Consider the following 27,499-nt stretch of genomic DNA (forward strand, 5'->3'; position numbering starts at 1 on the left):
TTTTTGGTTGCAGCCACTGAAGCACAGAGGCCAGAAAAATTATGCCATATAAATGCTGAAAATATAAATTTTTTTGGTTGCAGCCACTGAAGCACAGAGGCCAGAAAAATTATGCCATATAAATGCTGAAAATATGCATTTTTTTGGTTGCAGCCACTGAAGCACAGAGGCCAGAAAAATTATGCCATATAAATGCTGAAAATATAAATTTTTTTGGTTGCAGCCACTGAAGCACAGAGGCCAGAAAAATTATGCCATATAAATGCTGAAAATATGCATTTTTTTGGTTGCAGCCACTGAAGCACAGAGGCCAGAAAAATTATGCCATATAAATGCAGAAAATATGCATTTTTTTGGACGCAGCCACTGAAGCACAGTTGCCAGAAAAAATATGCCATATAAATGCTGAAAATAGTCATTTTTTGCCATACGTTGACCTTGTAGACATTGTTTGCCCAGTTTTTTTGGTTGCAGCCACTGAAGCACAGAGGCCAGAAAAAATTAAACCAGTAGGGTTTGCACCCTAGTTTGTAACGGTGGCGGAGGGAGGAGGAGGACGCTAAAGGACAGCTGTGTGTGGAGTCATGAGGCTTGAAGAGAAGGACAGCTGCATAGAAGTCAGAACAAGTCTTCCGGCGTGCAGTAACCCTCCGAGATCCACCCCTCATTCATTTTAATAAAGGTCAGGTAATCGACACTTTTGTGACCTAGGCGAGTTCTCTTCTCAGTTACAATCCCTCCTGCTGCACTGAAGGTCCTTTCTGAGAGCACACTTGAGGCTGGGCAAGACAAGAGGTTCATGGCAAATTGTGACAGCTCTGGCCACAGATCAAGCCTGCGCACCCAGTAGTCCAGGGGTTCATCGCTCCTCAGAGTGTCGATATCTGCAGTTAATGCCAGGTAGTCCGCTACCTGCCGGTCGAGGCGTTCTTTGAGGGTGGATCCAGAAGGGTTGTGGCGCTGCCTTGGACAGAAAAACATTTGCATGTCTGACGTTACAGACTGGCCAAAGGGCTTTGTCCTTGCAGGTGTGCTCGTGGCAGGATTACTGGCACCTCTGCCCCTGGAATGTTGATGAGTTCCTGAAGTGACATCACCCTTAAAAGCATTGTACAACATGTTTTGCAGGCTGGTTTGTAAATGCCGCATCTTTTCGGACTTGTGGTATGTTGGTAACATTTCTGACACTTTATGCTTGTACCGAGGGTCTAGTAGCGTTGCGACCCAGTACAGGTCCTTCTCCTTAAGCCTCTTGATACGGGGGTCCTTCAACAGGCATGACAGCATGAAAGACCCCATTCTCACAAGGTTGGATGCAGAGCTATCCATCTCCGCTTCCTCATTATCAAGGACTGCATCATCCACGGTCTCCTCCCCCCAGCCACGTACAAGACCAGGGGTCCCCAAAAGGTCACCACTAGCCCCCTGGGAAGCCTGCTCCTGTTGGTCCTCCTCCTCCTCCTCCACAAAGCCACCTTCCTCCTCTGACTCCACTTCTGGCACCTCTCCCTGCGTTGCAGCAGGTGCCTGGGTTCGTTCTGGTGATTCCGACCAGAAATCGTGCGCTTCCAGCTCCTCGTCACGCTGGTCTACAGCCTCATCTGTCACTCGTCGCACGGCACGCTCCAGGAATAAAGCGAAGGGTATTAGGTCGCTGATGGTGCCTTCGGTGCAACTGACCATATTTGTCACCTCTTCAAAAGGTCGCATGAGCCTGCAGGCATCGCGCATAAGCACCCAGTAACGGGGGAAAAAAATCCCCAGCTGTGCAGATCCAGTCCTACCACCCAGTTCAAAAAGGTACTCGTTGACGGCCCTTTGTTGTTGCAGCAGACGTTCCAACATAAGGAGCGTTGAATTCCAGCGAGTCTGGCTGTCAGAAATCAAACGCCTGACTGGCATGTTGTAGCGCTGCTGAATGTCAGCAAGGCGTGCCATGGCTGTGTAGGAACGTCTGAAATGGGCCGACACCTTTCTGGACTGGGTGAGAACGTCCTGGAATCCTGGGTACTTGGAGACAAAACGTTGGACTATTAAATTTAACACATGTGCCATGCAGGGCACATGTGTTAAATTGCCTAGTCTCAACGCTGCCAACAGATTGCTTCCATTGTCACACACCACTTTTCCGATCTGCAGTTGGTGTGGGGTCAGCCACCGATCGGCCTGTGACTGCAGAGATGACAGGAGTACAGATCCGGTATGGTTTTTGCTTTCCAGGCACGTCATCCCCAAGACAGCGTGACAACGGCGTACCTGGCACGTCGAATAGCCTAGGGGGAGCTGGGGGTGCACAGGTGTGGAGGAGGAGAAGGAGGACCCAGCAGCAGAGTAAGAAGAAGAAGAAGACGAGGTAGAGAGCGATGGAGGAGTAGAGGTGGTGGCAGAACCGCGTGCAATCCGTGGCGGTGACACCAACTCCACTGTTGTTGTTGAGCTACCCATTCCCTGCTTCCCAGCCATTACCAAGTTCACCCAGTGGGCAGTGTAGGTGACATACCTGCCCTGACCATGCTTGGAGGACCATGCGTCAGTAGTCATATGGACCTTTGGCCCAACACTAAGTGACAGAGATGCGGTAACTTGGCTCTGCACATGTTGGTACAGGTGTGGTATTCCCTTTTTAGCAAAAAAATTGCGGCAGGGTACCTTCCACTGCGGTGTCCCAATTGCTACAAATTTGCGGAAGGCCTCAGAGTCCACCAGCTGGTATGGTAAAAGCTGGCGGGCTAAGAGTGCAGACAAGCCAGCTGTCAGACGCCGGGCAAGGGGGTGACAGTCAGACATTGGCTTCTTACGCTCAAACATGGCCTTCACAGAAACTTGGCTGGTGGCAGATGACTGGGAATGGGAACAGGTGGTCAAGGTGGAAGGCGGAGTGGAGGGTGGTTCAGACGGGTCAAGGAGAGCAGAGGTAGAGCAGTAAGATGCTGGACCAGAAGGAGTGTGGCTTTTAGTTTGCCTGTTGCCTTTGAGGTGTTGCTCCCAAAGTGCTTTGTGCTTGCCGCTCATGTGCCTTCGCATAGAAGTTGTACCTATGTGGCTGTTGGGCTTACCAAGGCTCAGTTTCTGACTGCACTCATTGCAAATTACAATGCTTTTGTCAGAGGCACACACATTAAAAAATCCCACACTGCTGACTTTTTGGAAGTGTGCGATCTGGCCGGTAACAGTAGAAGTTGGCGGCATTGGCGGCAATGGCGGGTGCGTTGGCCGGCTGAACACAGGTGCTGATACATGTTGTTGCCCTACTGATCCCTGCGGGCTGTCCTCCCTGCTTCTTCTAAGTCTTATTCTCCTACTGCCTCTCTGACTCTCCGTCTCTCCATCTGAACTACCCTCCTCTTGCTCTCTTCTACTAGGCACCCACAAAACATCAATCTCCTCATCATCATTCTCCTCAGATGCATCAATTTCTTCTGACACATCACAGAAGGAAGCAGCAGCGGGGACCTCCTCCTCATCACTCATTATGTCCATCTCTATCGTGTTCTCTGCCAGAATTAAATCTGGTGTAAGGTCCTCATCTCCTTCATCTTCTTCTGGCAATAATGGTTGCGCATTACTCAGTTCAAGAAACTCATGGGAAAATAACTCCTCTGACCCCAGTGAAGAAGGGGCACCGGTGGTGGAGGAAGTGTTACGTGGGGTGGCCATAGCAGTGGAGGATGAGGAGGATGTTGTGGTAAAGTTAGAAACGGTAGAGGATGGGGTGTGCTGTGTAAGCCAGTCAACTACCTCTTCAGCATTTTGGGAGTTCAGGGTCATTGGCTTTTTAAAACTGGGCAATTTGCTAGGGCCACAGGATTGCATAGCAGCACGGCCCCTAGCACGGCCTCTGCGTGGCGGCCTGCCTTTGCCTGGCATTATTTTTAAAAAACAACAACAACAACAAAAACTCAGTTGGTTTTTCTGGAAACGATAATACACACAGCTAGATGGCGGGTTGAAGAAAACAGTGTGCAAATAATGCCTACAAGGTCAACGTATACACTACTACAGCGGTGGATACGGATTACGTAAAATATATGAATGCTGCTTGAAAAAAAGTAACTCAAGTGGTTTTTCTAGAGACGATAATATTATCAATATTTAGACAAAATGTGAACAAGCTCACACAGCTAGATGGCGGGTTGAAGAAAACAGTGTGCAAATAATGCCTACAAGGTCAACGTATACACTACTACAGCGGTGGATACGGATTACGTAAAATATATTATGGCTGCTTGAAAAAAGTCACTCCGGTGTTTTTTCTGGAGACGGTAATATTATGGATATTTAGACAGAATGTGAACAAGGTCACACAGCTAGATGGCGGGTTGAAGAAAACAGTGTGCAAATAATGCCTACAAGGTCAACGTATACACTACTACAGCGGTGGATACGGATTACGTAAAATATATTATGGCTGCTTGAAAAAAGTCACTCCGGTGTTTTTTCTGGAGACGGTAATATTATGGATATTTAGACAGAATGTGAACAAGGTCACACAGCTAGATGGCGGGTTGAAGAAAACACTGTGCAAATAATGCCTACAAGGTCAACGTATACACTACTACAGCGGTGGATACGGATTACGTAAAATATATGAATGCTGCTTGAAAAAAAGTAACTCAAGTGGTTTTTCTAGAGACGATAATATTATCAATATTTAGACAAAATTTGAACAAGCTCACACAGCTAGATGGCGGGTTGAAGAAAACAGTGTGCAAATAATGCCTACAAGGTCAACGTATACACTACTACAGCGGTGGATACGGATTACGTAAAATATATTATGGCTGCTTGAAAAAAGTCACTCCGGTGTTTTTTCTGGAGACGGTAATATTATGGATATTTAGACAGAATGTGAACAAGGTCACACAGCTAGATGGCGGGTTGAAGAAAACACTGTGCAAATAATGCCTACAAGGTCAACGTATACACTACTACAGCGGTGGATACGGATTACGTAAAATATATGAATGCTGCTTGAAAAAAAGTAACTCAAGTGGTTTTTCTAGAGACGATAATATTATCAATATTTAGACAAAATGTGAACAAGCTCACACAGCTAGATGGCGGGTTGAAGAAAACAGTGTGCAAATAATGCCTACAAGGTCAACGTATACACTACTACAGCGGTGGATACGGATTACGTAAAATATATTATGGCTGCTTGAAAAAAGTCACTCCGGTGTTTTTTCTGGAGACGGTAATATTATGGATATTTAGACAGAATGTGAACAAGGTCACACAGCTAGATGGCGGGTTGAAGAAAACAGTGTGCAAATAATGCCTACAAGGTCAACGTATACACTACTACAGCGGTGGATACGGATTACGTAAAATATATTATGGCTGCTTGAAAAAAGTCACTCCGGTGTTTTTTCTGGAGACGGTAATATTATGGATATTTAGACAGAATGTGAACAAGGTCACACAGCTAGATGGCGGGTTGAAGAAAACACTGTGCAAATAATGCCTACAAGGTCAACGTATACACTACTACAGCGGTGGATACGGATTACGTAAAATATATGAATGCTGCTTGAAAAAAAGTAACTCAAGTGGTTTTTCTAGAGACGATAATATTATCAATATTTAGACAAAATGTGAACAAGCTCACACAGCTAGATGGCGGGTTGAAGAAAACAGTGTGCAAATAATGCCTACAAGGTCAACGTATACACTACTACAGCGGTGGATACGGATTACGTAAAATATATTATGGCTGCTTGAAAAAAGTCACTCCGGTGTTTTTTCTGGAGACGGTAATATTATGGATATTTAGACAGAATGTGAACAAGGTCACACAGCTAGATGGCGGGTTGAAGAAAACACTGTGCAAATAATGCCTACAAGGTCAACGTATACACTACTACAGCGGTGGATACGGATTACGTAAAATATATGAATGCTGCTTGAAAAAAAGTAACTCAAGTGGTTTTTCTAGAGACGATAATATTATCAATATTTAGACAAAATGTGAACAAGCTCACACAGCTAGATGGCGGGTTGAAGAAAACAGTGTGCAAATAATGCCTACAAGGTCAACGTATACACTACTACAGCGGTGGATACGGATTACGTAAAATATATTATGGCTGCTTGAAAAAAGTTACTCCGGTGTTTTTTCTGGAGACGGTAATATTATGGATATTTAGACAGAATGTGAACAAGGTCACACAGCTAGATGGCGGGTTGAAGAAAACAGTGTGCAAATAATGCCTACAGGGCAAATAATGCCTAAAAGGTCAACTTATACACTACTACAGCGGTAGTAAAATAAAAAAAAGTAAAATAAAAAAAAAATGAATATTAAAAAAAAAAAATTAAAGTTGGTGCTGCTGAACTACTAGGAGCAGCAGATTAGCACACCAGTCCCACTCCCCAACACTGCTAGACTAATAGCACTGGGCTCTTATAGTAGTAGTAGTAGTAGTAGTAAAACAACAAAACAACAAAAAAATAAATAAAAGCAGTCCTTACAAGGACTACTGTTATTGCAGCAGTCAGCAGATGAGATCAGAAGCAGGACAGCTGCCCACTGCAGCTACATACAGAGCACTGCAGTAGAAGGTAGATTACTAGCCAGCAAAGCTACCTAAGCTAAAATGTCCCTCAAACCCCTGCAGACTTCTGTCCCTCCAATAACAGAGCAGTATCAAAACGATTACTAGCCAGCAAACTTTCAACTGTCCCTGAAATCACTAACAGGCAGCAGCTCTCTCCCTACACTATCTCTTCAGCACACACAGGCAGAGTGAAAAAACGCTGCAGGGCTTCGGTTTTTATAGGGAAGGGGAGTGGTCCAGGGGAGAGCTTCCTGATTGGCTGCCATGTACAGATGCAGCCACTTTGGTTTGTCTGTTTGACACAGAATAACTAAACACAGATATCCCATTTATCTCATTTAACACAGAAAACTGCGTCACAACATCCCATCTAATTAAAGCATTCACCATTGTTCACAATGGTGCTTTGGTATGCTAATGGAAAGGTTAAATGCATTAAATGAGTTAAGATGACTTTAGATAACGCAGTTTCTTCAATTAACCATGAGTCATGACGCATTTATCTCACAAATCCAAGTGGCTTCATCTGTACCTGCTGGTCTGGGGTGAGAGGGCAAAAAAAAGCGCCAACAATGGCGAACCCAAAATGGCGAACGTCGCGCGACGTTCGCGAACTTCCGGCGAGCGCGAACACCCGATGTTCGCGCGAACAAGTTCGCCGGCGAACAGTTCGCGACATCTCTAATTAGGGCTCATTTATTAATATGAAGCCAAAGTGCAAAGTTCCTAGAGTAGGTACAATCTGCCTTTACTTGCATGTTGTGCTCTGCCTAAATGCAGGTCTTTGCACTTTGTTTCTGAGCAGAGAAATTTAGGCTGCCCATGAAAATTTAGAGATGCACGTTAGGGAATGGAAGTGGATGCAGGCCACAACAGGTTCCTGTACTTACCATCTGCCTTATAGAAGATGATAAGGACAGGTCTGGCCTACATTCACTTATGCTGTGCTTTACACAACCAGTCCATGGGCAAAAGTGCTTGAGCAAGGAGAAGCGCAAGAGCACTCGTTAGTGCTTGTTCTAAGCACTAAGGGGCACTCTTTTGTGCCCCTTAGTGCTCTTTCACTTCTCCCAGGGACATCATATTTGTGATTATTTGTTTTATTAGATTTTAATTATCTTTTAAAATCATTTATATGCTTGTTTCTGTAGGTGGAATCATCATTCAAATCCTGCACTTTTACTGTTAAGTCAAGGCCCCTGCTATAACAACCAGTGGCGGAACTACCAGGGGAGCAGGGGGTGCAAGCGGGCCAGGGCCCGCAACCCCTCAGGGCCCCCTGGCAGTCCGTTCGCCGCTGAAAATGCGGCCAAATGCGGCCGTACGGAGGGGGCCATGGGGTGCCATGTGTTGCATCCGTATGATAATGCCACAACACAGCATCATTTGTTGGGCAAGAAATCGTCCAACCAGTGTAACATGGAGTGTTCCCCCTCAACCCAAGTAAGTCAGGCCCTCAAACAATCAGTATGTACAGTAGATCCATATACAATATATGTTTTTCCTATTTAATTAATCATTAAACAATAGATAATTTTTTTAAACCTATTTTCATTTTTAAACGCTTCCTTTCAACCATGAGAAAAACAGCAGATTCTAATGCTTTGAACACGTTACCAAATGAAGTGACAACAGCTTACATTTGTCTTTAGAATAATGGAGTAAAAGGTTAATTTGCTTTGCGGTTCTTAATTACTATCTTAGACCTTTGGCTTTTCTCCTAATTGTTGCTCTGTAAAACCTGCTCTACAAAAGTAATGAGTTGCACTTAGTAGTTTTTGTCACAGTGGGTAGCTAATTATAATAACCAGTTTCTCGGAGTGCATAAAACTAGGCACTGTTGCGGCTGAAATAACCACTTACAGTACTGAATAGAGCATGTGTATTTAAAATGCAGTGTACAGTACCTTTTGATCATGCGGTATCTATCATTGTCATTTTCTGTATCTAAACTCTGAAGACACTCATCAGCAGGCATTGATTAAACTTGCACAGATCTGATTATTCAGAGATTGCTTTGAGTCATAATTGTACTCTGTGCGGCCACATTCCATGGGTACAATAAATAAGGTTACCAGGCTTGATGCACTCAGATAAACATATGCATACGCCCTCAACACAAAGATACAAATTAAATGGGAGGTAACTTAGATTCTGAGTTTGAATTACAACAGCACAAGATCTTGCAATTATATTACTACAGAACTGTATAATGTGTTTTATGAGCCTACCTGTTATTTTGGGCCAGCTTCACCTACAATTATTTATTTAACTCCTTCTTTGGGGAAAAATATCCATAGAGCACACCTACACAAGGAATCCCTGAAATGAACCTGCCTTGAGGAGGTGCTACTTTCAGAGAACCCTTAGGGGCAGATTTATTGAAGTCTAAAATTGGAGCTCATCACAGTAAAGTTCCACTGCTCTCGTTTAATTTAAATGGGACTTCAGAGGCATATTTATCAATGGATAAAAGTTCACCATTTGATAAAAATGCATCTAAAAATGCAATATAAATGAGAAAGTGGTGGATCAGATGGACCCTCCCAAAAGATTTAATAGCCATACCTGCCCAATATGTTGCCTTATTGTACTTCAGCTTCATTTTCTTTTCAAGATTTCTGTTTAACCATGGGAAAGCCTTAGGCCTGCCAAAAAGGGATCCTAGGGGCTGGGGTTCTGGTCCTTGAGGTATTTTTATCCCTTCAAACACATTTCCTCATTTGTATCCTCATTGCTTTATCTTCTGCATCAGATAGGCACTGTTGTTCTAACACTGAAATCACTTGTTGGTACACGTGCCCTCCTGGCCTGCTTACAGTTTGCCTGGTAGCAAATGCTGGTTCCCCCCACACGTGTGCCTGGCTTCAACCCTAATGAATTTTACAGATAGAAGAGGGAGTTGTCTTTTAGCTAAGGTTGATCTATTAGTTTCATAGCCCACTGGGGTGATGGAGATACACTCCTGTTTTCGTAGTCGAAGTGTTGCACTTTGGTTGTGGGGGTCACAGACATTTAGGTTTCACAGCTGTGCCCCTCACAAGTCTTTCCCAGGGTTGAGGTAATTTTCAAATAAAAAAAAAGACAAAAAACAACAACCACTTTTTTATTTTTAATCTGCTAGCACAGAGTTTATGTTCTAGCTTTGTATGCAAGTCTGATTTACATTTTCTTAATTCTTAGATTGAATTTTTTCGTTTGCTTGTTCTATGAGCGGGGAAAGTGCAATGCCCTTCCATATATTTTGTGAGAGGTGCAAGTGCAGTGCTAGTCTATATAATCATGTGTGCAGGTCCAATGCCCTCTGTTCTGTGAGCAGTGCAAGTACAATGCCTGTTCGTGAGCAGTGCAAATGGAGTTCCCGTCTGTATATTCTGTTAGTGGTGCAAGTGGAAGGACTGTCTGAATATTCTGTGACCGGTGCAAATACAGTACAATGTCTGTTATCGATGCAAGTGCAATGTCTGTCTGTATGTTCTGTGAGTGGTGCAAGTGCAATGCCTGTCTGTATATTCTGCGATCGGTGCAAATACAATGCCTGTTTGTATATTCTGTGAGCGGTGCAAAGGCAATGCCCATCTGTATGTTCTGTGAGTGGTACAAGTATAATTCCAGTCTGTATATTCTGTGAGCAGTGCAAGTAAAATCCCCATCTGTATATTCTGTGAGAGGTGCAAGTACAATTTGACTGTGGCTCATGGGTAAAAAAGGTTGGGGACCCCTGAGCTGGACAGAGAAGGACATTAATAGAGGGACAAATAACAGAGCTGATAGAAAAAATATATAAATGATAATGAGTTTGCACTGCATTATTAAGTGTTTGGAAATGATTTGGCCATTAGGCAAAATTAAAACTGTATCAAAGACTGCACAGACAAAATATCGCAATTCAAAGTTTCAAAGGTTATGATAGATGATCTTTCTTGTGATACTCACCGCAGTTTGCCTCGTCAGATCCATCTGCACAGTCGGCATCCTTATCACACACCCAAAGCTTAGATATACAGTGCTTTGTAGTTTTACATTGGAAATGATCAGGAGAGCAGCTATTTTCAGCTAAAAAAAAGAAGAGTGGAATGAGTACCATGTATTCATCGTCTATTAATATGTATTGCTTTCATTTCTAATTGAGGCTTTGACAAGATTTTATTATGTAAACTTTTTTTCAATTATATTGGTTTCATTTATTAAAGCTATACATCAGAATATGTTCAACTGCTCTGAGTTGAACACTATTCTGTTTTTTGGCGTATTAGAATTTTATAGCACTGCTGTGCTCTAAAATGCCACCAGATAATAAAACCTCAATCATTGTGTCACAATAATGCATTTTAAGTCAAAGGAAACTTAATGATTCAGGAAAACTTTTCCAAGCTATAACAAATCATTATAATGAATATAAAGGTAGCATCATTTTTATACACCAACATGTTTGCTCTGTAAAAAATACCAGCAAATGATAAATCATTCCATTTATCTAAACCAGCCAATCACATATGTGCTTTGATATTATAAAGCAGAAAGATCTTCTGTTACTGTACATTCCATGTGGCTGATAAGTGCTACTGGTTTATTAAAAAAAAAACTGGAACAAACTGCTCCATCAAAATAAACTCTTAGGTCAGTTTCATCAGGAGGCTATTAACTACAAAAAAACGTTTTCTACTGGGAATTTTCATAGAAGTCTGTCTGTTAACAAAACTATAATGCAAATGTGCTGCATAATAATTAACAAGAAAACAAACTTGGCATGGAATCAGTTGAGTCTTTTCAAAGCTTTATGAAACTACCATGCACTTGTTTTTTAATTGATGATAAAAAAAGCCAAAAACAACTCTAAGCTGCAATACTTTTAGAATATCAGCAAAAATATTCAAAAGTATATTGTTTTGAACAACGTTTTACAGGTAATGAAAATGTGCACTAATCTTTTGCCTCATAAGTGTCCTAGGGGTATATTTATCAAAGAGTGAAGTTAAAGATAGCCACAGTCCCCTAGAGTGAAATTCTGCCACTCCCAATTCGTTTCTATGGGATTTTGAAAGGTGTATTTATCAAAGGATGAACTTTCACTTTCACCCATTGATAAATACTCTTAAAATTTCATAGAAATGAATGGAAAGTGGCAGAACTTTACTCTAGAGGACTGTGGCAATATATAAGAAATATATCCCCTAGTGTGCTTTATATAAACCCCCCAAAGCTTTATTTGACCACGCGAAGATGTCGAAGGCCAGAGTTATTGTAAAGAGATATTGCAGGCTATTTCTGTAGCTATTTGCTTAATTACTTTCCCATTTGTAATAAGTACAAGATGGCTTGCAAAAACAGAGGCACTACTCTATTTTCCACTAAGTTCTTGATGTACAGAACTAAACAAAATGTAACATTCTAGCTTATATTATTTTCCACAGCTGTTGATTTGTTGGTAAACAGTTTACTGATGGCAAATTTTTAACTTATAATCATACACGTGTAAATGTCCGTTATAATTCTTCCAAATTAGACTAAATGAAATATATGTTATAATAATATAATATATAATATTTATATCTATATATATATATAAATATATATAGAGCAATGGATGCCGGCACTACTAGTATAGTAGGTATATCATGCCTGGGTGCAAAGAGCCAGAAAATACGGTACAATGTAGACAGAGGATCCCACTCACAGTACAAAGGGGAACATTTACTAAGCTCAAGTAAAGGATTTGAATGAAAAAAACTTCGAATTTCAAAGTTTTTTTGGTTACTTTGACCATTGAATAGGCTACTACGACCTTCGGCTTCGATTCGAATGATTCAAACTAAAAATCGTTCGATTATTCGACCCTTCGATAGTCGAAGTACTATCTCTTTAAAAAAAACTTCTTATAACTTCTTAAAACATACTTTGGCAGTTTAAACCTACCGAGGTACAATGTTAGGCCATGGGGACCTTCCCCAGCACTTTTCTAAGCTTTTTTTTGATCGAAGAAAAATCCTTTGATCGATCGATTAAAATACTTCGAATTTTATCATTTGATCGAACGATTTTTACTTTGATCGTTCGATCGTAGCATTTGCACTAAATCCTTCGAATTCGATATTCAAATCAAAGGATTTTTACTTTTTTATGCAAAAAAAAGTGTTTTAAATGAAAAATTCACATTAAAAACAGGCTACATTATGGGCATGCAGCGTGCCCTTTATCAAGCAAAAAATAATATATACAAATGCACATGATCATATGCTTCCTAAAGGGATAAACAGGAAGTGACTTCACATTAGGGGGCAGATTTATCAAGGGTCAAATTGAAAATCAGAATTTTTTAATTCTAATTTTGAGTTTATTTTAGTGCATTCGACTAGGGAATAGTTTAAAAATAATTTAAATCTGAATTTTGAAATTTATCATGTGCTGTCTCTTTTAGAATTCAAATTCGACTATTCACCATCTAAAACGTACCGAATTGGTATTTTAGCCTATGGGGAACCTCTTACAATCAATTTGGAGTTGTCTGGTGGACTTTTGAAAATCAAATTTTTCTTTGAAAAAAAAACTGGAATAGAATTCGATTGAATTCAATTAAAATTCAATTTGAGTTTGTGGGTCGATCCTATTCAGCCAAATTAAAAAAAAATTGAATTTTTTAATAAATTTATAAATTTAAGTTTATGGCTGTTTTTTTAAACACCCATAAACTCCCTTGATAAATATGCCCCTAAGTATTCCATTCACCAAGTTCCTTAACAAAGCTGTGTTTCACCACCCTTTAATTGTATACAGAGGAGACTGCTGCTACTGGCTGTGTTTTTGTTTTCCGATTTAGATTTGCACCCCTGCTAGATTTCACCGGTGCAATGTCTAGTAACAGAGATTTGTGTCCAGATTTACTGGACCAACAGAGTTTCTACACACGCTGAATGTAAGTTTTATGCATAAGAATCTGAATCTTTGCAGAAGCGACATTGGATTTGGAATTCCATGGACTGACACTGGCTGAATATCACAGGAAACAATGGATCCCACGAGGATTAAGGGTGGGTCTATCCCCTACATTGTTTGCAAACAATGAGGATTATTGCAAGCAGTTTGCACATATTTTTAACAAATGCTCAGATGACATTATAATCCTCACATTGGAGTTTATCAAAAAATAACTCAATACTGTACAAACTGATATCAAATGTATTGAGGAGCAAATACAAGAAAGCAGCACATTGGAGGATCTTAATTCTCAAATAACAATTAAAAGCTAAACAGAACGTTATCAGAAAGAGGGCGAGTTTACAGTTGGGTTTGTGAGGAGATTACATTTTTTTATTTCCATTTGCACCCAGAGAATCAGAGCCCACAGTTTGGTAAAATGGGATATAAAAATGTTGATAAATCTGGGGCCACTCAACATTTTTTATACAAGGATTCCAGAGGAGACATACAGTAGGAGGTAAACGTGACGAGGAGGGTCCAGGCACAGGAGGCGAAGCCCGGCAACCCCAGCAGGGTTGCAGCAAGAGAGTGATAAGCAAGTGATCTACACTATGTCAAGTAAAAAAAGGACTGTGATGGAGGAATCTGTTCTGGCCCACAATTAAAAGCTAAACAGCACGTTATCGGAAAGAGGGCGAGTTTACAGTTGGGTTTGTGAGGAGATTAAATTTTTTTATTTCCATTTGCACCCTGAGAATCAGAGCCCACAGTTTGGTAAAATGGGATATAAAAATGTTGATAAATCTGGGGCCACTCAACATTTTTTATACAAGGATTCCAGAGGAGACATACAGTAGGAGGTAAATGTGACAAGAAGGGTCCAGGCACAGGAGGCGAAGCCCAGCAACCCCAGTAGGGTTGCAGCAAGAGAGTGATAAGCAAGTGATCTACACTATGTCAAGTAAAAAAAGGACTGTGATGGAGGAATCTGTTCTGGCCCAGGGATTGAACTTTTGTCCTGAGACTACACCTGATTTGTTTCAGCCAGATGTCGCTTTATATAGTTTTTTCACACTTTGAGACTAAAAGTACACTTGCAACTAATCTAATTAAAAATGTTTACATTGCACACAACTCCAGTTGTCTAGAAATTTCCACTTGGGGTCTTTATAATATGAGCGAGTTTGTTCCGCCTACCACCTACCCAGCTGTGGAGACATATTAAAATCATCCAAAATTATATTTAACGGATGGGGCATGGGGAAGGCTGTATTGCTTATATGTCTCAGAATGTTGCCCGGCAACAAAGAGAGGCAATTTGTCGCAGAGGATATAACTATAAAGCCCTCTGACAAGGGAGACACTATAGTTATTATGGATTCTGCTAAGTATATATCCGAAAATAGCTGGCAGACAGGGAGCTGGCAGACAGGGAGGTTTATCCTAAAAATGGGTATTGTTGTACACTTATGGAGCCACTTCACATGTGTCTTGAAATATGTGATTTATGTGTTGTTTTGTCCATGTGGTCTCATATATATATGTGAGACCACACAGATGATTAAATTAGAGGTTACAATTTGTATCTTTTTTGTAATCTTTTTTTGTAAACTTTTTTCATAATCTGATGTGTTAGTTTATATACAGTATATTATATAATCCTATATAATAAAGTTGAAGTGTCTCTGCGTCCAGTCCCTGTGTCCGTGGGATTGCGCTACTGCGCATGTGCATGTTCTAGCGCCCGTTAATTTAACGAGCTTAATGTCTAGTTAGTACATATTATGCAAATTTTCAGATAGAATAGGGAGAAATAGCCATTGTTTCCTTCAAAGTACTGGCAATAGGTATAAAATATAATGCAGGTAGAAGTATGTATAAATTATAATTGCCGAATGGAATACTTAATGTAAAGTCACTTTCTGTGAATCCCTTTAAGAAGCATATGACCATGTGTATTTGTATGTATTAGTTTTGGTTTGATAAAGGGCATGATGCATGCCCGAAACTTACCTGTTTTTAATGTGAATTTTTCACTTAATACACTTTTTTTGCAAACTGTGAGTGCTGCCTCGTGTTTCTTGTATATAGAAGGAGGAGAATCTCGGCAATTCCTTGGCACCACCACGCTTTAATTGTATACAGAGGAGAGTGCTGTTACTGGCTGTGTTTTATATATGTATGTAAATGTATTTATAATATAATATATAATAATATATATATATATTATATATATGTAGCTGGTATATTTCAGTGCTGCCCTTAAATGTAGGGCTCTATAAAGTGCCAAGCACACTTTTGCACCTTGCAAGCTGCCCCATTTTGCAAATTGTACTTTCATAAAAGAGGTCTTTCATCGCTATAACTGAGCAACAGATACATTAATGTTTCATAAGTGCATCTAATTACTACTCCAACAATTCACTTGATTTAAACCATTAGCTAAGCATTGTTATTTAAAAAGGCTTTTATCAAGGAGGTTAAAACACATGAAGATGATTAAATGTAATGAAAAAAGAATTAATAGAGAGGTAGTGGAGGTGTATTTTTTTTCTAAAAATTTAAACTAGAATCTTAAATAACTCTTTAAAGTCAATGACAACATTAGTAGTCCAATCTTCCTTGGGGAAATGGGATTTGGACATCTTAGATGGCTTGGAAAGTCCAGAAACAAGAATACTTTTGAAGATCAATACAAGGGTTAGACACAGTGCTCTCTTGAGCATAAATTAAGTTGGAATATTATATTATTTTTAATAATGAGATTTGGGCCAGTGAAAGATAAAACAAAGCAACCTGTAGTGTAAGAAAGTCCCTGTTATGCTATAAAACATAACATCACACAGTCAGAACACAACCTGACCTCACAGTTATCCACAGTAGTCTGGGAAAGAGTGGTGGGGTTGACAAAACAAGCACAGCTATTGCAGCACAATAAGGGCAAGGAGAGGCCACAGATAAAGTTCTCCATGCTGATATCCCTTTCTGGGAACAGCCAAAATGAGGAGAAATTAACCCGGAGATGAAAAGAAGAAAGTGGGACACTGAAAAACAAAGAAAAGTAGGTAAAAAATCTGTCTGACATAGACTTAACCAGCTAGACATGAAAGTCCTAGCCATGGGTTTGTAATTTGCAATTGCTCCCAAACCCATCCTAGTTGTAGATATTATAGCAGTCACTGAAGCCTCAATCCATAACAACAAAGTTCCACAAACTGTGGCTAAACAACTTCACCTTAGAGTGTCTGCAGCCCTAGCCAGTGCCAAACAACCTCTATCAAACCTCATATTACAGGGAAGGAAGGCTCTAACATCCTTCAGAAAAGACTTGAATATCAACATCTTCCCCACAGATAAAGGAAGATGCTAAGTTGTACTTAATACATTGGACTACCATGCAAAGGTAACCATGCTTCTAAGCAACAACAACAAATATGAAGCTCTAAGAAGAGAGCCAGCCAACAGTTATATGAAAAAGGTCAAAAACCTCTTAAAACAGCTTCAGGAGGGCAAAGCTATTGATCTGGCTACATAGCATAGTCTCTACCCTGAGGACACCTCTCCATTTATATATGGACTGCCTAAGATACATAAAGAAGGGGTCCCTCTCAGACCAATTATCAGAAGCATTAACTACGTAACCTACAATGTGGCCAAATACCTAGCCAACATCCTAGCCCCTTTCCTTATAAAATCTTTGGAGTTCTGCACATGATGCTCTGTATTTCCAACCAAGGTTTAGTACTGGGCACAGAAGAGACTATGGTGTCCTATGAGGACACCTATTCCAAGTTCAGAGATATAGTTTACAGACAGAAGCATGGCTGTACCATGGGATCACCAGTTACACCAATTGTGTCAAACCTGTACAGAATGAAGTGTAAAGAAAGGTTTTGGATACTTTCAAATGAAAGTCATCATCGGTTCAGATACATGGATGACACCTGGAGGTAGAGAACTTTACTGAACACATCAACACAGTAAACCACAACATCTAGTTTACATGCAAGCTAACAGACTGACACTGACACTTTTTCAAACTGCTTGGTAAGAATCAGAGAGGGGAAAGCTGGAAATAGGGCCTACAGGAAACCAACCCACATGGGCCAGCACCTGCTATTTGAATCTCACCATCCTCTAGATCACAAACTGGGGGTTATCAGAACACTACAACACAGAGCAGACAAGATCCACACCAGAGGTTAAGGCAAAAGAGTTGAAACATCTCAGAGGGACCCTTAAAACTTGCAGGTTTGGATGTTTGTTAAAACTAGAAAAGAAGAAACAACAACAGCAGTGGAGGTGTAAAGCAGGACAGATGAAATAACTTGGTCATCCCATATATTTATTTGGTGAAAAACACAGAAGGATCTTTAATAAACACTGCAACCCAGTCAGCAACTGGTTCATCCAAAAGACCCCATATCAAAGCATAAGAAGAGTAACACTGTGTATGCAGTTCAGTGCACAGTGCTCTGATTTGTATGTGAGAGAGGAGTTACACAAACATATGGCACAGCACAGAAAAGCCAATTCCTCTGGTCAGGACTCAGCTACTGTATATCTATATGAAAAAGGATGCACAATTAACCCCATTTGTTTAACCCCATGTTGTTTATACGTTTCTTGTACCGTGTTAGCCCGTTGAGAAAGTTATAGGGTAGAACTTTTGATATGAAGCAAAACAAAAGTGGTGTAAAGGTGATACCTTTATTGGCTAACTAAGATGACAATTTTTTAACATTGTATTTGTGAATTTGTATAATGGTAATAGTTAACTTACGGCAATCAATCTCATCTTCTTCATCTCCACAGTCATTTTGGCCATTGCAGCGAAGATTTATCGGGATGCATTTTTGCTTCTTGGTACATTTGAATTGACCCGACAGGCAGACATATGTGTCTGAAAAGCAACCAGTAAATCATGAGTACATTTCTTCCTTGAAATTAAATCAGCCAGTGCATTTTACTGAAGTATACTATTCATACTTCTTCATCTGCTGTCTAATCACCTACCACAGTTGAGTTCATCAGAATTGTCTCCACAGTCATTCTCTCCATCACAAATAAAGGCTGGGAGAGCACAAAGTCCACTTCCACACTGAAATCGCCCTGGCTGGCATTTAAATTCCGCTTTATAGAAATAGAAAAATGTATTATAATGTTTGAAAATGATTATGTTTCATTATATGGTTGGCAGATATATTAAAATATGAAATACCTCTCGAGGGAATAAGTAAATTAGACAAAAAAAGGTAATATTTCATATACTGTACAGTAAAATCTAAATACTGATAAATGAGTATCTTAAATGTTTTTAACTTTAACAACAGCAAAAAAATCATCCTGCATGTATTCCTTTTAGTGATGGGCAAATATGACCTGTTTCGGTTTGTCCAAAATTCCCAGAAATTCTTTAAAATTCACAGAGACACCAAGAATTTAAATCAATTCAAATTCTTCAAACATACTGTACAAGGATTATTTATTCAATTTAATTCAATTAAAGAGGAGAGAAAGAACCTTGTTTTTGGCTGTTTGGTCTCTTTTTTATTACCAACACCCACTTAACAACAATTATCAGTGGTACTTTGATATAAAATCTCTTAACAACCCATTTATCAACCCCAACCAATAAGTAACAAACCAAAAGTTGGGGTTTATTATTTTTCTATTTTTTTTAAATAGTAAACAGAGGTTGTGTAGCAGAAGCCAGGGGGTTAACAGGACCCTGAAGAAGCATCCTAGGCACTGTCAGATACTGAGTCTTGGCTGGAGAAGAGATAGTTTCTTCTAAACTGTTTCAAGTCTCAGAACTAGGAGTGCTTTGTATCGCAACTACATTTCCAAGTAACTCTGAAAAGATAACAAATGCTCTGAAAAGATATAAATATATTATATATATAATTCGAAATTTGCCACTGTTAACAAAAAGAGAAAATACCCACGGCACTCAACAGGTTCATCAGATCCATCTCCACAGTCATCAACCGTGTCACATTTCCACCAAAAGGGAATACATTTATCTGTATTGCAGCGAAACTGAATACGTGAGAAGAAGAAAAATAAAATTCAATGAAATACTCATATAAAAAGACAAAGTTAGAACATGGATGGCTGAACCTGAATAGAGACAGATACAGTATAACCTGCTTCTTATGTAGACTCTATGATTGTGGTTGATAACACTGATGGCATTACTGCATATTAACATATACAGTATTGTCAGTGTTTCAAAAGTTTCTATTTATTTGATGTATGCATTTATTCTAAATATAAACCAGAGCTAGCTAAACCTGTTATAATATCTACTTTGTGACCAAAATCTAACAAAAATTATTGTGTTTGTTCTATCTATGAACAGATTGGGATACTGTATTCTTAGGGGCAGATTTACCAAGGGTCGAACTGAATTAGAGGCAATTTTTGAAGTAGAAAAATTCGAAATTTGAAGTATTTTTTTTTGGATACTTCGACCATTGAATAGGATACTATGACTTCGAATTCTACTTCGATTCGAAGTAAAATAGTTAGAATATTCGACCATTCGATAATCGAAGTAGTCTCTTTAAAAAAAAAACTGACTTCAATACTTTGCCAAATTAAACCTGCCGAAGTGCTTTGTTAGCCTATGGGGACCTTTTCTACATTTTTGAAAGTCGAAGTAAAATCAGCAAACATTTGTAGAACAAGAGATTCAATTTTTTAAGTCCTTAGCCACACATTTATTTTATGCATACATTTGATAATGTAGTAATTAGTGTTAGTATATTAGTACACCAAGGCTACAACTGCACATACTATAAATGTATAGATTCCTTTTGTTTGGTTGGGTTTCCGTACAAGTGAATCTGATTTTAAGCTTCAGATTCTATATTATTGTCCAAGAGAAGGACATCCAGGTATTGATAGAGATTTATTAAAGGGATAGGTGCAGTGAGGTCAGCTTTGGAATGTTTGCATGCAGTAGTTATTATGGTTCAAATAGCATGATAAAACTATTATTTTGTCCCATTTAATTTCAAAGGCTAAAAACATTTAATAGTTTAGATCCATTATACAGAATGGGGTAGAAATTAGCAGGCATGGGGGCCCCTTCTAAGAGTACAATGGCATTCAGAGTAAACATACAGTTGAGTTCAGAATAAAAGCAGTTTTTATAAAAAATAAAAAAAAAGGTGAATACAATTCAAAATCCTTATAATAACTTTTATTTCCCTGCACACAAATGCACTGGGAACACTGCACATTCTATTTCAAATTAAAACATGAAGAAAATTGTACCAAAACATTTACCAAATTTGTGTTGTTCGTTTACAGAAAGTGAAGAAAAGGGAATATTAAACTAATAAAAAATAGCAGTGTCTGCATTCTTCTTTACAAAATCAAACATTCACTGTATAAAATAGAAAAATGTTTCAAGATTTTGCTTTCCTTTGAATCACTGAACTAATATTTAGTTGTATAGCCAACTGCTGCATACTTCTGGCACTTAGAGCATTCCACAGTTCATCTGCTTTTCTTGGTTTTGCCTCAGAAAGAGGATTTTTGATGTGACCCCACAAGTTTTCTTTTGGATTAAGGTCTGGGGGCTAGGCTGGCCACTCCATAATGTCAATCTTGTTGGTCTGGAAGATGTTGCTAGTTTACTGGTGTGTTTGGCGTTGTGTGTTTGTCTTGATGAAACCCCTAATTCAAGGGCATCTCCTCTTCAGCATAAGGCAACATGACCTTTCATTTTGATGTACGAAACTGATCCATGATCCCTGGTATGCAATAAATAGGCCCAACACCATAGTATGAGAAAAGCTATGAGAAAAAGTATGAGAAAGCTATTATTTTGAAGGCCGGCATCAGAATTGTCGCCGGCGTCAAAATATATTTTGATTCGCTGGTGAATTTTTGCGGCAATTTCGCAAATTTATTCTCCGGCGTCGAAACGTGCAAATACGCAGTGAATTTGCGCCTGGCCAATAAATTCCCCCATCACTGCATTGGAGGAGTGTTGGATTTGTATGTCTATTGGAAATTTTTTGTTCCCTATCCATGTCATATATAGTGATGCCATGCTTTGTATGTGTCTGTGAATAGGGGGTTATCACGTATAACTGTACCTGTTCTAAAAAAATGTGAATATTAATATGATGACATTTATATATGCATATTTCTCTTTTTGTAATTCTCAAAAATAAATTGTTCTACATTTGCTATTTTATTTTCATCATATATGACTGTATGTCCTACTTACATTAGTCTTGATGATTTACATACCTGACTAGCGGTGCAGTTTGATAAGCAAGTCTTCTTATCGTCCGCAAGATAGAAATTAGTGGGGCAGGCACACGTGTGTGATTTTTGAGGAGACAATAGGCATAAATGACTGCACTCCCCATTGTTAATTTTACAGGGGTGGTCAGGCACTACAAAGACAAAGACAAAGGTTGGACATGTCATATTTCTTCATTTTCAATTGGTTGTTGTCTACAGTTAGAAAATCGTATTGGTTGTGTAATGCCCAGTAAAGTAATGTAAACAATAGTCACCATCAGGTTGTCTGTATGCATGATAAATTTCAATGTCCAATATAGCATGCCAAGAGTTAATCAATGATGCCTTGTTCTCTCCAGATGTTTTATGGGCACGGTTAAGTGACTTGGTTTTTCCATCTGTCCAGTAGATGTAGTCTTCAAACAATGTTAGTGCAATCACCCCTTGAACATCTTGATTAGGGACTGTAAAAAGAGATGATAAGATTAATGTACTCCATTGAGAGGCTGCCAGCTAAAATATTTAATACTGACTAGACAGACCTATGCAACTGCTGCAAAACCTGTATTAAATTATTGCTGTGACAATCTGTCTGGCTCTGTGGGTTCTTTATTAACAGTTAAGAGGATGCAAAGATTGAATGCACATTATCAGCTTGCTCAGTTACTCAAGGCCCTACCACTGAGAAGAAAATTGAAACATTTTAGCTAACTAGAATCTCACCTGCCTCGCCGTCTCAAAACAAATGGCATTCTAAATATTAAATAGCCACTTGACATTTATATTTTCGACTCATTATAATAATTACAGCTGAAATTAAAGTTTTTGTTACCTTTTAAAGTGACGGTTAGATTGATATACTTGTTTACAAATTCCGTTATGTCTGGTCTTAAAATACTTATTTTTAAACTCAAATGTCTTTGTGGAATTAATTAAGGTAATGTTTTTGCAACGTGTTAGCCCACTGAGAATGGTGGAATTATGGAATTAATTAATTAATTAATTAATTGATTAATGCAATTTTCCGATCAAAACAAACCCCATAATAACACCTTATAGTTGTTTTACAGAGGCAAGGTTGCTTTGTGATGCATTTTGAGAATATTGGCCAATATTAGCTGTAATGCTGCTTCCATTCAAATGTATAAATTCAGTAAATGGTAAAAAGATGGTAAAATATATGCACACAAAATTTGATACTGCAGCCAAAGAAGATGAGAGGCACAAATCAATATTTACTGTAGGAAATGCCTAAAATATATAAATGTCAAATGCCTTTCTTTTTGCACCTGTTCCCTACTTAAAATAAACATGCCTCCATTCATTGTGCTGTCTAGCATTTTCCCCTTCCCTATGAAAATGTGCAGTGCGGTGAACCTATCATTACTAATATAATGCATGAAAAAATGTGATTGTCCAGATGAAATATGATGAAATATGATGTGCAACCATGTTAAGGAAATCTAGATTGACTTTCATCTTTATGGATATTTCAAGATTCCACATTAATCAACCCCTATCAAGGGTCATCAGTATAGATGTTAAGGACTGGGCCAATGGATGAAAGCTGAGTTCACAACATTGCAAAATGCTTAAAGTAGGAATGTTCAACCCCCTGGCCTACAGAAAACTGTTGTTGATCTAGAATCACCTCTATCAATTACCAAAAGCTATGGGTTCACAAAGATGTTTTATGCCCCTATGGGTATGGAATCCAGCGGAAATCCCCTCTATTCTCTACCTTGAAAACTGAGCATGGTATAAGATTATGGTGCAGATTTATTTATAAATGTGAGCTTTGAAATCACCACAGAAAAACTTACTCAATTTCTATTTATTCCAATGGCATTTTTAGAATCATATTTATTAAAGGAATTCACCATTTGATAAATATGCTTTTAAAAATCCCATAGGAATTGGTAGTGTTATGAGCATGAACATTTTAGATCATAATACTGTTTAGTGGAGGAAGATAATATCAAGGTTTTTAAGACTAGAAACTAAACTGTCATGCAATGTTTGTTATTAAGACATTAGGTGAAACCACAGGTATCTTCTCAAGGAATTAGAATTCAGCAGGGTACACTACGTATCTGATAATGCTATCTGACATTCATCAAACAATTTAAATTACTTTGCAGTTCAGTTGTTATTCAAAGATACAACAGCAAAACCTATTTAAGTATTCACAGTGAATCCTAAACATTACCAAACATATCAATTTAAGAATATGTACTCAAATGAAAAGGCTCCATGGGACAGTCTCTCATTCTTTTAGTAAGACACTATTAACATAACTGTACTTATTTACATGACACCAAAAACAGTTTGAAGGACGTGAAGTTATTTGGACATTTAAAAGGAAATGTAAAATTTATAGCTATTTCTGAAACTAGTGCCATTTTAGATAAGAACTTGATGATTATCACATTAAATGTGTGTGTCCTTTGCAGGAGCAGTTACTTCACTACACTGAACGTAAGTCTATTAAAAAGAGAGCCAGAGTGTAATTCCTTTGAAATGTACTGTTATAGGAAAAATTTGATCTTTCATCTTTCAGCCACCTTCTTCCTAAAACATGCAGTAAAAAAACCTGTTAGTGACTATGTGATAGTTTTGTTTTATAGCAATATAAGTTAACCAGTTTAGCCTAAACCAAAACTTGGTGGCTTTTGCTGACATGAAGACAAGAGTCATCATTTACAAATGCTAACTCAAATGAGGGTGCTCTATAATAGACACAAGGGAGAGAACATACTGATGCAATTCATTAAGGTACTTTCATCACATCGTATATAGCTACTGTAATTCCACATGGTTTCCTTTGTATCTATTCTGCCTCTTCTGATGAATGGTGAGCAATTCTGCATATTGACACCGGGGAAACCTGGAGCCAGGGTCAATCATGAACCAGGTTGTAGCTTCAACTAGTTCCTTACAGTGGGTGCCTCAATAAGTGCACCAGACTTGCACCCAGTGATTTTGATTCAAATATGAGCAATATTACCCATGAGAAAAATGAGAGAAAAAAAAAATAAAATTACAGATGCAGAGACGCTCAAAACCAACCATCTCTATGCCTTCCGTAATATGACCATCTCCCACATTCCAAAAAATATTCTGATATGTGTTAGATAATCTAGCAAAAGTAGAAATAAAATTAATTTACTATTGCACAACTATATAGGTGCAGTCACAGACAAAATACAATGGCCTGTTTAATCATGTCAGGTTCTTAAATACAACACAAAAATATAATAATATATTCATATTTAAAATATACATATGTCTGATCAGTTAAGTGATCAAAAACAAATTTTATGCTAAATATAACAACCCAGCCGACATACAAATTAAAACAAATGTAAAGCCAGCTTCCAGAAAACCTTATAATTGTTAGTGCTGACTTCCAGCCAGTGTATATTCTGTGATCATCAGCTTAGCTGTCAAGACATTTGGAACAGACTGTAGAATTCAATGTTTTGTTGGCTGAAAAACATTTCTATGGAAACCAAATTTCACTTTGCAGCTGCCATTAGGTTTTTATTATGTTGTTAGCAGTAGGACATTTCTATCAGTATAATGTAATAACCCATAAAATACATAACATTGTGTGTGTCAAGAAATATATTGGCAAACTTATAGCTTGTCTCAGGAACCATGATAAATAACAGACTAGCATGTATTGTGGTAATCTTTGTACATTTCTAAACCATGACTATATATCAAACCTTTGTGATATAATTAACCTCTCACTCTTAAAAATCTGTGAAAATATTGGCAGGTGTATCCGGTTATGGTTCTGTGTGATGTTATACTGAACTAGATACATTTTTGGGAGCACTAGATGCCAAATCAAATATCCACAGCTGAATGTACAGTTTGGTTCTAAAGTGAATGCTCTGGTCCAATCACTTCCACATCTAACAGGATCTTTTGAGGTGGGGCTCAGAAATGCTAATTGTATATCTAAATGGGGCGGATAGTGTTATAAAAAGATTTAGTAATGATTCTATTGTAGTGAAATATAATTAATTAACACATTGCTTGTAACTCTTACAAGTAATGTGAGGGAAGGCACCAATTATACTGCAGTTCTTTAATTAGGTAACCTTAAACAGAGACCTTAAACAGGCAACCTTATACAGTACCAACAAATGCAGAAAATCCTGCACAAAAAGTTCTGGGTGGCCACAACTGAGACCTGTGACTGGGCTTTCCCTGCCCAAGAGCTTCACAAGCCAGTCTGGAGCTGAATAAGCTTGGCTAAATACCTTAAATGCATTTGAGTGTTATTACTCAAAATGATGGTATATGGAGATATAGCCAAGGAGCAAGAGCAGCACCACAATGTTGGATAAATGGAGTACACTTGATTCTCTTCTACAGAATGTATGCAGAATTATGTCTATCTGGTCATGTTTATGTTTTATTTTGATGTGTAAAAATGGGACAATGCTTAACATTGATGGCAGTATTAGTAACTCCCTGGTAGAGTATACAGTACTTGTTCAGCCAACACTCTAGATTTCTTAATATGTAATACTACAATAAAGGTTCTTAAATACTGAATCCTACAAATAGTACAACATTCAAAATCATTTAATTGCATCTTGATATGAACATCAAAAATGATTAAACTCTTAATGATTAATTTGCCAAAAGCATTTAAATCAGTTACATCTGAGTAAATTCATTAGTAATTTATAAAATGTGTATACTACATAATGTAAGATGCCAGGAGAAAAATCCACTAAGTATAATGACAATGGCTTGAAGTTATTACAAAAAATAAATAAAAAAAGGAAAAAACATTAACACCCTTCACAAACAGACACAACCACAAAACTCCAGCTAAGGAATAAATCCACAGATTATCTGCCAATTCAACATTTGCAAATGAAATATTTATTGGCAGTATCCATCCTCTTGATAGATTTTAGGTCTAAATGTGAATAGAGTGGCATTAATGACATTTGACCACTGTTTTATATATTATAGTGAAGTCTATTAGTATATTATGTTTGGAATATACTGTATAATGTTACTGTAGAAAAATGAATCATAATCTGACACATATTGGGACTGCAGTATACGAAATGCAGAGCACAATCTTAATCCTTCACAGTAATATATTTAACAAACAAAAAAAAACCAATAAAATAATACCTTGTTAAAAAATCCAAACCTACCTTTGTGCCTGTTAAAGCCATTCATGTCTGAAAATTCAATATGGTTTTCATTGGCCCAATAGATTCTTTTGTTGACATAGTCTATTGTTAGAGCCATTGGCCTGGAAATCATTGTTTCTATGACAACACTTTGATTGCTGCCATCCATACCTACTCGTCCAACATGGGGATATTCACAACAGTCAATCCAATACAAATACCTATGTAGAACCAATAAATAGTGTGTTTACATATGAATTATCACAGACTTACATCGAGATTTACAAAGCTTAGGCTTGGGATGCTTCTTATTTCCTATGTTATGCTTTGCCATTAAAATTGCATTAGCTTGTTATAAACATCGAAATCTTTTTCACTTTCAGACAATACTTTTTTACTGATTTAAAGGAGACACAACAAAAAATATAAGGCTTTCATTTTTACATTTGAACTTTAATATTTTGTCAAGAAGGTTTTTATTTGGAGTTTGTGCTTCCCTTTCCTGAAACTTGTGGGTCACACCTACTTCTGTGTGCAACACAGGTTCTGTTTGAATACAGACAGGCAGGGCAGGGCAAGGAAGAA

At 38.3% G+C, this 27,499-nt stretch overlaps 1 protein-coding gene across 1 annotated transcript in view; it reads right to left on the reverse strand.

The window, feature by feature from the left end:
* LOC108702259 (low-density lipoprotein receptor-related protein 1B-like) overlaps positions 1–27,499 on the reverse strand; it is a 724,128-nt gene that overhangs the window by 80,050 nt on the left and 616,579 nt on the right. Inside the window, exons 59-65 of the mRNA XM_041578093.1 lie at positions 26,936–27,135; positions 22,019–22,207; positions 21,747–21,895; positions 19,424–19,517; positions 18,492–18,608; positions 18,259–18,378; positions 10,494–10,613 (exon numbers count right to left, since the gene is read on the reverse strand). Of these exons, the coding sequence (XP_041434027.1) occupies positions 10,494–10,613; positions 18,259–18,378; positions 18,492–18,608; positions 19,424–19,517; positions 21,747–21,895; positions 22,019–22,207; positions 26,936–27,135 (989 nt within the window). The remainder of the gene's footprint in view (positions 1–10,493; positions 10,614–18,258; positions 18,379–18,491; positions 18,609–19,423; positions 19,518–21,746; positions 21,896–22,018; positions 22,208–26,935; positions 27,136–27,499) is intronic.

The sequence above is a fragment of the Xenopus laevis genome, chromosome 9_10S, assembly GCF_017654675.1.
Source record: "Xenopus laevis strain J_2021 chromosome 9_10S, Xenopus_laevis_v10.1, whole genome shotgun sequence".
Lineage (NCBI taxonomy): Eukaryota > Metazoa > Chordata > Amphibia > Anura > Pipidae > Xenopus > Xenopus laevis.